At 37.3% G+C, this 11429-nt stretch overlaps 1 protein-coding gene across 6 annotated transcripts in view; it reads left to right on the plus strand.

The window, feature by feature from the left end:
• The window catches only part of LOC144208635 (BAR/IMD domain-containing adapter protein 2-like), a 39037-nt gene that overhangs the window by 16911 nt on the left and 10697 nt on the right, over positions 1-11429 (plus strand). For all 6 annotated transcript variants that reach the window (XM_077734581.1, XM_077734585.1, XM_077734583.1 and 3 more), the window contains 4 exons: positions 3583-3644; positions 5650-5721; positions 7456-7593; positions 11048-11200. In XM_077734581.1, coding sequence (XP_077590707.1) covers positions 3583-3644; positions 5650-5721; positions 7456-7593; positions 11048-11200 — 425 coding nt within the window. The remainder of the gene's footprint in view (positions 1-3582; positions 3645-5649; positions 5722-7455; positions 7594-11047; positions 11201-11429) is intronic.

The following is an 11429-nucleotide window of genomic DNA, read 5'->3' on the forward strand; positions in this document are numbered from 1 at the left end:
TGGCGTCGTTCGAATTCGGATTGCGAGCTCACGCACGCACGCACGCACGCGCAACGTGATTCGCCGCCACGTCCGTCCGTGGGTGGCGCTCACGAGGCCAGCGGAAAGTGATTCCGAAATGGCGCCCCGAAGGCAAAGCGCGCAACGGGATAGCCGAAATGACTCACCGTCCGGGACAAAAGACGCTTTTTCGATAGGGTTCGGTTTCTCCAAAACAAACCATTCGCCGCCTTTTTGTTTCCGACTGCGCAGTGTGACTAAAGCAAGAATTTAGGTTGAATTTGAAAATAAACACCCAACGTCGTCATTGCCACTAAAAGATAAGCGCATAGAAGTTGAAAATAGTGGGTAATTGTGTGTTTGTATACATAGGTATATATAGATCAATATGTATATATATAGATATCTATCTATATGTATATTAATGTGTGTGTATATATGTGTATGTATATGTATATTAGTGTGTGTGTATATATGTGTATGTATATGCATGTATGTGTATGGATATGTATGTATATGTATATATGTAAATATATGTGCATACATGTGTGTATACATGTCTGTATACTTTTGTGTATACTTTTGTGTATACATGTCTGTATACATGTCTGTATACTTGTGTGTATACTTGTGTGTATACTTGTGTGTATAGCCGTGTGTATACCTGTGTGTATACCTGTGTATACTTGTGTGTATACTTGTGTGTGTATACTTGTGTGTGTATACTTGTGTGTGTATACTTGTGTGTGTATACTTGTGTGTGTATACTTGTGTGTGTATACTTGTGTGTGTATACTTGTGTGTGTATACTTGTGTGTTAAATGTGTACGTGTATATATGAACATATACATGAATGTGTGTATATGTATATATGTATGTATGTATTCATATTCATATTTGTACCTACTATCCAGATATACATATATATTGCCAGAATAGCCCCTTGCCCTGTAATGTATTCATTCTTCTTTCCTTACATAATGCTGACTGCAAGGCCTATCATTTTCTACAGTGTTTTGCCATCACTTCATAACATATTTATTTGTTTTCTCGCAAATAAGGAAAGGTGATTGAGAGAGAGAGAGAGAAAAAAATAATCTCAGGGTGGCTAGTAAGGCGCACTCGGACGTATATAAATCAGCGCTCACCTCTTAGCGACGCCCAACATAAACAAGAGCGTCCGTGGAGGAATGCGCTCAAGTGCCCCGGCACGCCTTTTATGGGCCAGATGAAACTTGGAAGGGAGGGACGTACAAAAGAAAGACAAGGGCTTCCAAAAGGGGAGCAGGTGTGTATATCTGTACATGTGTGTGACAGGCCATGATTAGGAGGACGAGTGGGCGGAGCGGCGACCGCTCGTACGCAACCAAGTGGATGAAAAGTGCACTTCACTGCATCCACACAATAGAAAAATCGGGTTGCCAGGTCTCTTAAAAGTCGCTGTTTTCATAATATTTGCCCAGATACGCGCACCCCGATATTATGGATTAGTTTTTCTCCCGAGTGACAAACTAGAGGAATAAAGATGGAGTTGGTCGTGTGTGGGCGGAGCAGCTTGCGGGATCGTCTGTTTATCGACGTTTATGGAAATTATTTGTTAACGCTGTGGTGTTTTGTTGTGATCGCGGTGTGTTGGAGTTATGTGGTGGGTTGTGGTTTTTTTGGGGGTTCTGATTGGTCGAGGGTTTTGAATGGACAGATTTTTTTTAATGGATGGAGTTGGGAAGTTGTCATGGAAACGTTGAATAATGTGTAATAACTGGAAAATTGGATTTTTTTTAATTAGAATGGGATGTGTTGAGAGTGAAAGATTGTTCAAAAAAGATTGGATGTATGTTTGTTATTTTGGGAGAATTGGAGAAGTTTTTGCAGGTTTTTTTTGCAGTGTGTTTTTCATGTGTGACAACTGTAAAAAATAGATTTTTTTATTAAAATGGGATGCGCTGACAGTGAAAAAATATTGGACGTATATTTGTTATTTTTTGGAGAATTGGAGTAGTTTTTGCAGGTTTTTTTTCAATAATGTGTAATAACTATAAAAATAGATTTTTTTAAATTAAAATGGGATATGCTGAGATTGAAAGATGGCAAGTCCAAAAAGATTGGACGTATGTTTATTTTTTGAGAATCAGAGCAGTTTTTGCAGGTTTTTTTTCAATAATGTGTAAAAAAAAATATATTTTTTAAATTAAAATGGGCTGTGCTGAGATTGTAAGATTGTAAGATTCCAAATAATTGGATGTATGTTTGTTATTTTGGGTGAATTGGAGCATATTTGCAAGTATTTTTTGTGATTAACTGGCGACCAATCGCGACCCACTTCCTTGTTTTCCACCTGGCCTGTTTAAACCAGAGCTTTTCTTAGCTCACCAGCGCTGGGGTCCGTTTGTCTGTCCGTCCCGGGAGACCCCAAAGAGTCCCCCGTCAGCTTTATGTATGTATTTTTTTTCTCGCTGCACTGCACTCTGGGAAATCACCCCTGGCTCTTCACACGTGGCTAAAGCAGCTTCCTCTGTTGGGGTGCTGAGTGACGCAACGGCACAAAGTGCGCGTCTTCCTCCGCCTTGTCAGCATTTTTTGCTAACGTTGGACCAGTGTGTTCACATTTTAAGTTCATGTTGAATCCAGTACTTGTTTTGTTGGAAAATGAAGGCCATTTTACTCATTTTATAGCACCAAAATATTATAAAACGCCATTTATTTATCCTTTTCACTCTGTAGCAACTGTCTGGTTTTTCTATGTTGAGGTATTAACAACATGGCATTGATCCATTGATAGTGTTATGTGTAATTACCGTATAGTTTTAGTTGAGTTTTATTTTGATTTATTTAATATATATATTAGAATGGCATTTATAGTTTAACCAATTGCACAAATAATAACAACTGACAAATAAAAATAGATAACAAGAAATAATCAACAATATAAATAAGATTGTGCACAATTAATAAGTAGTCAACATAATAAGTAGTAACTAAGATTTAGTCCACTGAGTGAGCATGACATTTTAGGAACCAAGGTAGGATGTCAAATTTCCATAAATGACCCAAAAAAACTTCTTTCTTGGACAAAAAATGCGAGAAAATCCAAATTTGTGGATGCCTAGCTGTTATTTTTTCCTCTTTTTTTGAAGGGAATGTTCTTTCCACACGCGGACATGGTCATTGACGATAAACCGCTCCCTACGGAAACCCTCGCGAGGCGCGTCCTGCCCTCCGCCGCCGCCGCATACTTGTGGCATGACGCCGCCGCTTTCGAATGGCATCGATCCCGTCCCCGAAATCTTGTTGACTTGGCCGTCCTCCGTTGCCAGGGCAACCCTTTCCCTCGTAGTTCCTTGGGCTTTGGCAACGAACCACCGCGCTGCAATTAAAAGCCACGACGAGGAGAGGACACGCAACAATGATTCATTCATTCTTTATTCCACCCGAACCTTCGAATATTACAATAACGTTGCTGTGGTTCACCTTGAAAGATCGATAGCTATAGAAATCTAACAAATGGAATTCTAAACATTCATTTTTGTTGTGTTTATGGTCCATTTTGCGTTATTTTTTTAATAAACTTGTCTTTGTGTGCAGGTGATGTCCTATTCCAGATGGCCGAAGTCCACAGACAGATTCAAGTGCAGCTGGAGGAGATGGTTTGTATTCTAAGATTCTTTTAAAGCTGCCCTCAAGCCATCATTGTAACACCTGCACGAAAGCCGTATGGGGAAAAAAAATGGGATTTTTATTTTTATATTTGGGTACCGTAATTTCAAGACTATATGGCGCACCGCATTTAAAGGCTCAGTGTCAGTAACCAATGCTATTTCTGTATTTGACACGCATATACAGGACACACCACTTTTAAAGGCACAGTGCCCACACTATACAAGTACATTGTAGGGGTTTGTTTGCCTTTAGCGTCTGACCCAGAAATAGGCAAACTACGGCCCGCGGGCCACATCCGGGCCGCAAATATTTTTTAATCCGGCCCGCCGATTTTGTCCAAATGTTTTAATTTTTTTATTGTTTATTTTTTCCCGAGATGGCGCCGTCTCGCGGAAGTAGTTCTGTCCAGTCTTATTTGTTTTTGGTGTTTTACAGCCCCTCGATCTTTTTTTAAATGACATTTTCATATTTCTTAATACATTCCTTTTTACTTTGTACTTTATACTTTTTACTTTAATGATGAGTATGTTAATACTTGAGTGCATTTTTTTCTCTTTATGTTTCATAAGTACTGTTAACGGATGCACTTTTTTATATGTATCCTATCTTGTGCTGACCCCGCCCATCTGCCACATTTTTAAAGTCAACGTGGCCTCCCCAGGCCCAAAAGTTTGCCCAACCCTGTTTTAGTCTATTTTGGAGAAAATTTAAGACTTTTCAGCGCGCCTTATAGTCCTGAAAATACGGTTATAGATGATTAAAAGTCCAAAGGTTGTCAGGATACCAGAATTTTGGCGCACCAGAGTTCAGGTTGGCTACTAAATTTATATGTTGGATCATTTGGATTCTGGGAAAGCCTGATTCATAATTGTGCGGGTTTTGACAAGATCTCGATAGGTCGATTTAAAAAAAAATGTAAGAGAAAATGCCGAGTTGGCCGTCGAGTTTCCCCGCGGATGAGAAGGTGTGAGGCAGAGCAATTAAATGAACATGTGCTTATGAAATGTGCCAAGTTGAGACAAAACCAGCACCGATCAGCTCCGCTTAATTAAATATGGGAGGGGGGTTGCTAGATAAGTTGTTGTGGGAAATGGGCTTACTTGCTTATTGGCTTTGACTGCAGAGAGCGCTCGTCTGACATTTTGGATCCAAATGCCAACTGACCGCTTAATAAGCACATGTTTCTTTAGAAAATTGCCTTTAGAAAACAGGGATCTGTTGCTCAAATTATACATTTTTTACGTAAATATTTTATTATGACCAGAGTATATTATGTAAGATGCTTAATTTACTCCTCCTGTCACTATAAAATATCCTTAAAAAATATACATTTTAAAAAGCCAATGATTTTTTAAAAATTATCTGATAAACAAGGAACAGTTGTTCAAATAATACATTTTTAATGGCAATATTTTATTATGACAGGAGTATATTTTGTGTATATAATTTAACCCATGAGTTAAAATATTTTTAACGTAAATATTTGATTATGACAAGAGTATATTGTGTTTTGCATAATATACTCTTGTCATAATAAAATATTTGTTAAAAATGTATGTATTATTTGCACAACTTTTTATCGGAAAAATAAGAAAATTGTTGGCTTTTTAAAATGTATTTTTTTTTTTTAAGGCTGTCATTTATGGGCGTCCAATCGCTGTCCAATCTTCCAGTCACAAGGGATTGGACGCCTTTCGCCATCGATGGCGGTCAAGTTGGAATTACTCAATGGCGACCTTAAAAATTTTAAATGCATATAATGTGGATAACTGTGAAACAACAACAAAAACGCCAAACTATATGAATTACTATACGATATATTTCTATTTACACTCGCAAAACAAACTTTGCAGCTTCAAGGAAATTGTTAGCAACACCTGACAGACCAAAATCAGGGAAAAAAAACTCTACTATTCTGGTTTCTGCTTCCAAACAAATTGAAAACATGTCACAAACAATGTTTTTTTATAATTATTTCTTCTTTTTTTCTAGCTCAAGTCTTTCCACAACGAGTTGCTGTCCGAGTTGGAGAAGAAAGTGGACCTGGACTCGCGTTACCTCTCTGTGAGTACCCCCACCCATCCGTCATGGCGGTCTTTTGTCGGCTTCGGTCCGTTAACGTGGCGTCATTCATATCTCAGATCATATCAATTTGATGCGAAGGGATGCCGTTCACTGACAGACAAATCAGCCTAGTGATATCTTTAGAATGAGTGGGATGTGGCGCTGCTCTGTTTTTGGCTGGGGGGGGCGCTATAACATATTTAGAAAGGTATATATGTGTATGTGTGTATATGAGTGTATATGTATGTATATGTATTGATGTAATGATGTCACTTCTGGATGGATTGAACGTCTATTAGCGTCAATGGCAAACCAATGACTTCATATTTAATAAAAAAAATGTCTGCCGGCCCTTCTAGTCAAACTGAATTGGTCATCCATTGCCGTCAATGGCAGGCAATGACTTCATAATGACCATTTATTTTGGAATATAATATTTTTTTTCAACTGATTCTTTAACAAAAATATTACAACAAAATTATATAGTAGAATTAAAAAATATAAATATTTTTTTAATTTAATTGAATATTTTTTAAGTATGATGAGTTAGCTTCTACTGACAAAGTGGCCTTGCTCAAAAAAGCACACTAGCTTTGTGATACCACAGACTCAGTTGCTATAGCAACTGCTGCTGCAACCCGAGATATTGTTTTTTTTATTTTTTTCAGTTATTTATATATATATATTTTTTACAAATAAATAATGATTAGTGAGGAATTAAAATGCACTTTAGGGAAAAAAAAATGATACCAATTTCTGAAAATTGTTATTTTAAAGCTTGGTAACTTTCCAGGAAATGGCAGATTAGCATCATCGTCATGGTTACACACCTTTTTTTTCCATCTGTCATTCATATTTCTGCTTTTTACTAAGATATGACGGGAAAGTGTAATAAACGTGCAGCAGATCTCTTAAAAATATCTGCTTCTTCTCGGTTTTAATAGCACACCTCCTGTTAAATGATTGCTGTGTAATCCTCCCACTCAACACTCGTACACAAAAACAACAAGCTGCAGTCATTTCTCTTATCTGGCAACTCACGTTCAGTCATTCTAGAATTATTTTTCAACCCGTTTTTTTATGACGACAATCCAAAACTCGAGGAAAATCAACATGGAAAATGGACCAGATTGATGTATTTTATGTGTCGTGGTCAGCCATTCATTTTAGCGATAGGCGTCTAATCTGTTTTAACTGTCTTTGCTGATTGCGGATATTTATCTGTAAAATGTGATTGTACTTACAAAAGTACTTCTGAAACCTATTTATTTTGTAGGTAGAGGTAGCATTGAACTAGGTTTGTATTCATTTTTATTATGACACATCAGGAAAAAATCCAATAATTCATCTTCTGAACTGCGATACTACTTGTGAAAAATTCAAGTTATGAAACCACTTCTGTAAACTATTCATTTTGTAAGTAGAGGTACTTTTTGTACTAGTTTTATATTCATTTTTATCACCACACATCAGGAAAAAAATCCAATAAATCATCTTCTGAACCACTTATCCTCACAGGGGTGCTGGAGCCTATCCCAGCTAGCTATAGGTCGAAACGCCAGCCAATTGCTGTCCAGTTTGGCGTTTTTGTTTTTTCGTTTTGTCGAACAAAATCCTTCCATGATCGAAATTGAGGCCCATTTACTTTAAACTACAATACACTCTCAGTGATTCTTGCAAATGTTGCATTCTTATTTTTAATCCTCACTTTTATTTTTTTTTGGTTGTCCCCAGGCCGCCCTGAAAAAGTACCAAGTGGAGCACAAGAACAAAGGCGAAAGCTTGGAGAAATGTCAGGGGGAGCTCAAGAAACTCCGCCGGAAGAGCCAAGGCAGCAAGAATCCGTCCAAGTATGGCGAGAAAGAAATGCAGGTGAGTTAAAAATCTCCATGTTTTGAAAATACCTTCCCAAAAAAAAAAACCTTCCTGTGTCAGCTGAGTCCATAATATTTACTTTTGGTCTTTATTTGCCTATTAAAAAAGGCAAATAGCACGCGGATGATGACTTGAAATTGCTTGAAAAAGCCCATATTTTCAGAAGTCCCGCCCCTTTTTCAAGGATAAACACATCGAACTAAAAAGGCTAATTGCTACCATGGTTAGCCAACCAGGAATGATTTGACCCACTCGATCGTGTCAGTGTTTGCCGAGTCAACACGTGGCCCTCCCGCGGCAGTTCGCCTTAAATCAACATCGGTGTTATGAGTACAGGTTTCATTTTCGCGGTCCGCCATTGTTTGTATTGGCGTCTTTGGAAAAAATATCGATTTTTAAAGAAAACTAGGGATGCCTGTCAGTGGTTAGTTTGCTGAGAGAAAACTTGGCACTAGCATGGTGAAAAAGGTTGACCAGGATAGGTTACGGCACCCCCGCGAACCTTGTGTTAGATTATATGAATTATATATATTTTTTTGTTGCATGTTGAAAGTTTGCTCTAATTTATGGCGTTTTTTTAGGCTAATAAGCTATTTTTAGTGTAAATATCCCATAATGCAATGCATAAAGACACCTGTAACTTAGTCTAGAGTGACCAATCAAATCCTCTTGAATTTTGTGGGTGTGGCTTATCGTCAGGTGCGCCTTATAGTCCGGATGTTTGGGTAATGACTTGAATATAATTATTTTTTTCAGGTTTCTATCCAAGAATAGATCCTAAAAGATTATTGGGTTTTTTTGCAGAATAGAGTTGTTTTATAAAAATGATTTTTTTGGAGGATGAGCTCATCCGTCAAAAAAAGTGGTTCAGCGAAAGAAAATCAATTCCCATTGCGCGTTTTAAAGGAAAATGGCGACCTGTTATGGTGACCTCTGACCCCGAATTCATATGGAGGCCAACTTCTTGCTAGTTTTTATTTTATTTTGTTATTTTTGTTCCCATTAAAGCTCTGCAAGATGGCGTTTTGAAACAGATGGCCCGTTTTATTGATCGGCGCTTCGCGCACACACTGCGTTTCATTAGTGGTATCACGCCGCCGTCGAAATGGCGAGCGGCGGCACGGCGGCGGCGGCGGGCCCACTTGACTGTCGATTTTGAATTAAATAAATAAATAACAACAAGAAAAACACTTGAGCTTTGACAGTAACCAAAACAACATGTTCAATAACATTTAATGAAGAATAAATGGACATTATTTTTCTTCTTTTGGCGCATCTAAGAATGACAAAACAAGTAATTTTGCGACTCGTAAACTCAAATGTCTTCAACAAAACGTTCCTTATGATCAAATATGGCTTAAATATGTTTTTTCATATACTCCAGGTGTCAAAGTGGCGGCCCGGGGGCCAAATCTGGGCCACCGCATCATTTTGTGCGGTCCGGGAAAGTCAATCATGAGTTCTGATTTTCTGTTTTAGGATTAAATTAAAATATAGAGTATAGATGTATAACAAATTTCCTGACTTTCCGCTTTTAAATCAATAATTGTTATTTTTTAATCATTTTTTCTGTTTCTAGGTCAAAAATATTTTGTAAAATTTAAAAATATATTTAAAAAAGCTAAAATAAACATTGTTTTAGATCTATAAAAAAAACGGAATATTCAAGGATTGTAATCCAGTTCTTTTTAATCCATTTATTAAAAAAAATATCTAAATATTATATCAAAAATGGTCCGATGTATATTAAATTTTCAGATTTTGCCCCTTTTAAATCAATAACAGTCAATTTTTAATCATTTTTTTCTGTTTTTAGGTCAAAAATCATTTTGTAAAATCAAAAAAAATATTAAAAAATCTCAAATATATATATATTTTTTTTTAGATCTATCAAAAACTGAATATTCATGTCATGACGGACCCTCCCAGACCTAAAAAAAAAATTGGACATCTAACCTCAATGACTGGATTTGAATTGGAAATATTTGCAGCCGTAGCTTTTTTTTTGGTGGAAAAAGTCGAGTTTTCAAAGCGTCTTAAGAAAAAATATATATTTTCGAGAGAAAAAAATGTCCAGCAAAGAAAAGAGAGGTCACCTGCAAGGCCGCCATCATTTTAAAAGCCGCAGGCTTTTTTGACGCGACCTCAGTGGGGACTGCTGTTAAATGTGCCCACTCTGGCACATTTTGACGCTTTTCTAGCAGTGTGGTGAGTCACAGCAAAAGTAGAAAAAGTACTTTGACGCAGCGCATAAGTATATTTTTTAAAGAGAAGCATTGACAAAAAGAGTACACTTTTTTTTAGCTTTTAATTTGATTGCTAGAAGGTGAAAATTGACTAAAAAACTAATTTTTACACTTTTTTTGTGCCTATGGAAGCCAAAAACTTTCCTTTAATTGGTACTAATATTTAAAAGTAAAAATACACATGCTTGTGATGTCACAAATTTAGAAACTTGGGTTAATTGTCTTTTTAGAGGATTGGAATTGGGTAAAAAAAATTTTTTTTTAAATATTGTCCTTTTATTTTGAAATATTCACTCACTGGCAGCCATTGTTTTCATTACAAATCAATTAAAAAAGACCTTTCAGGACAATATCAAAAGAAAAAATATTTTTTTGTAAGAAATCAATAACTCCAGTGCAAAAAAATGCGGTCAAAACAATCCAACCGCCATTTTTGTCCAAAAATGTTAACAAAATGTCCTTTGTAATCAATCATATCCCCCAAGAAAAGCACCTGAAAATAACCGAGCGTCTGCCTTCTGCTGCTCCACATCCCCGCGGATGACCTTTTGGGGGGATCTTGGGGGTCTGCCCTGAACTTGGCACTCGCTATTTTTAGAGCAAAAAAAGACAAATTCCAGCTGGATGTCCCTTAAAGTCACATAGAGCATTTTTTGGTGTGTACCTCAATTTATAAGTGATGTTTATGGATCAAATTGTAATGATCACTACACATTGTATATGTGTATGTATATATTTACATGTATATTTTAGCAACACCTATTTATTAATTTATTTAAGACCTATTTATTCGTCTAAAATGTCTTTTTCTGTGTCTGTATTCTCACCCATATATTTGAGGGGGAAAAAAATTGGCGACATGTTGGTTAAGTGTTTAGCGCGATGGCCTCGCAGTTTTGGGGTCGTGGGTTCGATCCCCTGTCTGTCCCCGCTATGTGGAGTTTGTATGTTTTCTCTGGGACTCTTTGGGTTTTCTACGGGTACTCCACTTTGCTCCTACATCCCAAAAATGTACATGCTAGGCTAATTTAGCACTTTAAATTGCCATTACCTGGATTGGTTGCCCTTTTTCTCCTTGTGCCTGAAAATTCAGCTGCGATAGGCTCCAGCACCCCCTCTTTGGGAGGAAAGGTGGCTCGGAAAGAAATGTTTATTTTATATTCATTTTTGAGTGATGTTGACGTCTTGTTGTCCGTCCTCCGCAGTTCGTGGAGACCATCAGCAGCAAGCAGACAGAGTTGGACTCCTTCATCGCCGAGGGTTACAAGACGGCCTTGTCCGAAGAGCGTCGGAGGTATTGCTTCCTGGTGGACCGACAGTGCGCCGTGGCCAAAAATGGCAGCGCCTACCACGGAAAGGTAGACATTTTGTTTCATTCTTGTCCCGTTAAATGTTGAGGACATACATTGTTGATCCTTGATTTCTATATCATTGATCATCCCAATCTGTAGCATTAGCAATCAAAAATAAGTCAAATCTGCAGTCTGAAGTTATTTTTTAAGCAATCCAATGTCGATTGTGCAGTCTGTTTATTTTTTTTTTGAGTTGCCCGCTTGTAAGAAGCATCTCGATAAAGGCGTAATTAAA

This window comes from Stigmatopora nigra, chromosome 15, assembly GCF_051989575.1.
Source record: "Stigmatopora nigra isolate UIUO_SnigA chromosome 15, RoL_Snig_1.1, whole genome shotgun sequence".
Taxonomy (NCBI): domain Eukaryota; kingdom Metazoa; phylum Chordata; class Actinopteri; order Syngnathiformes; family Syngnathidae; genus Stigmatopora; species Stigmatopora nigra.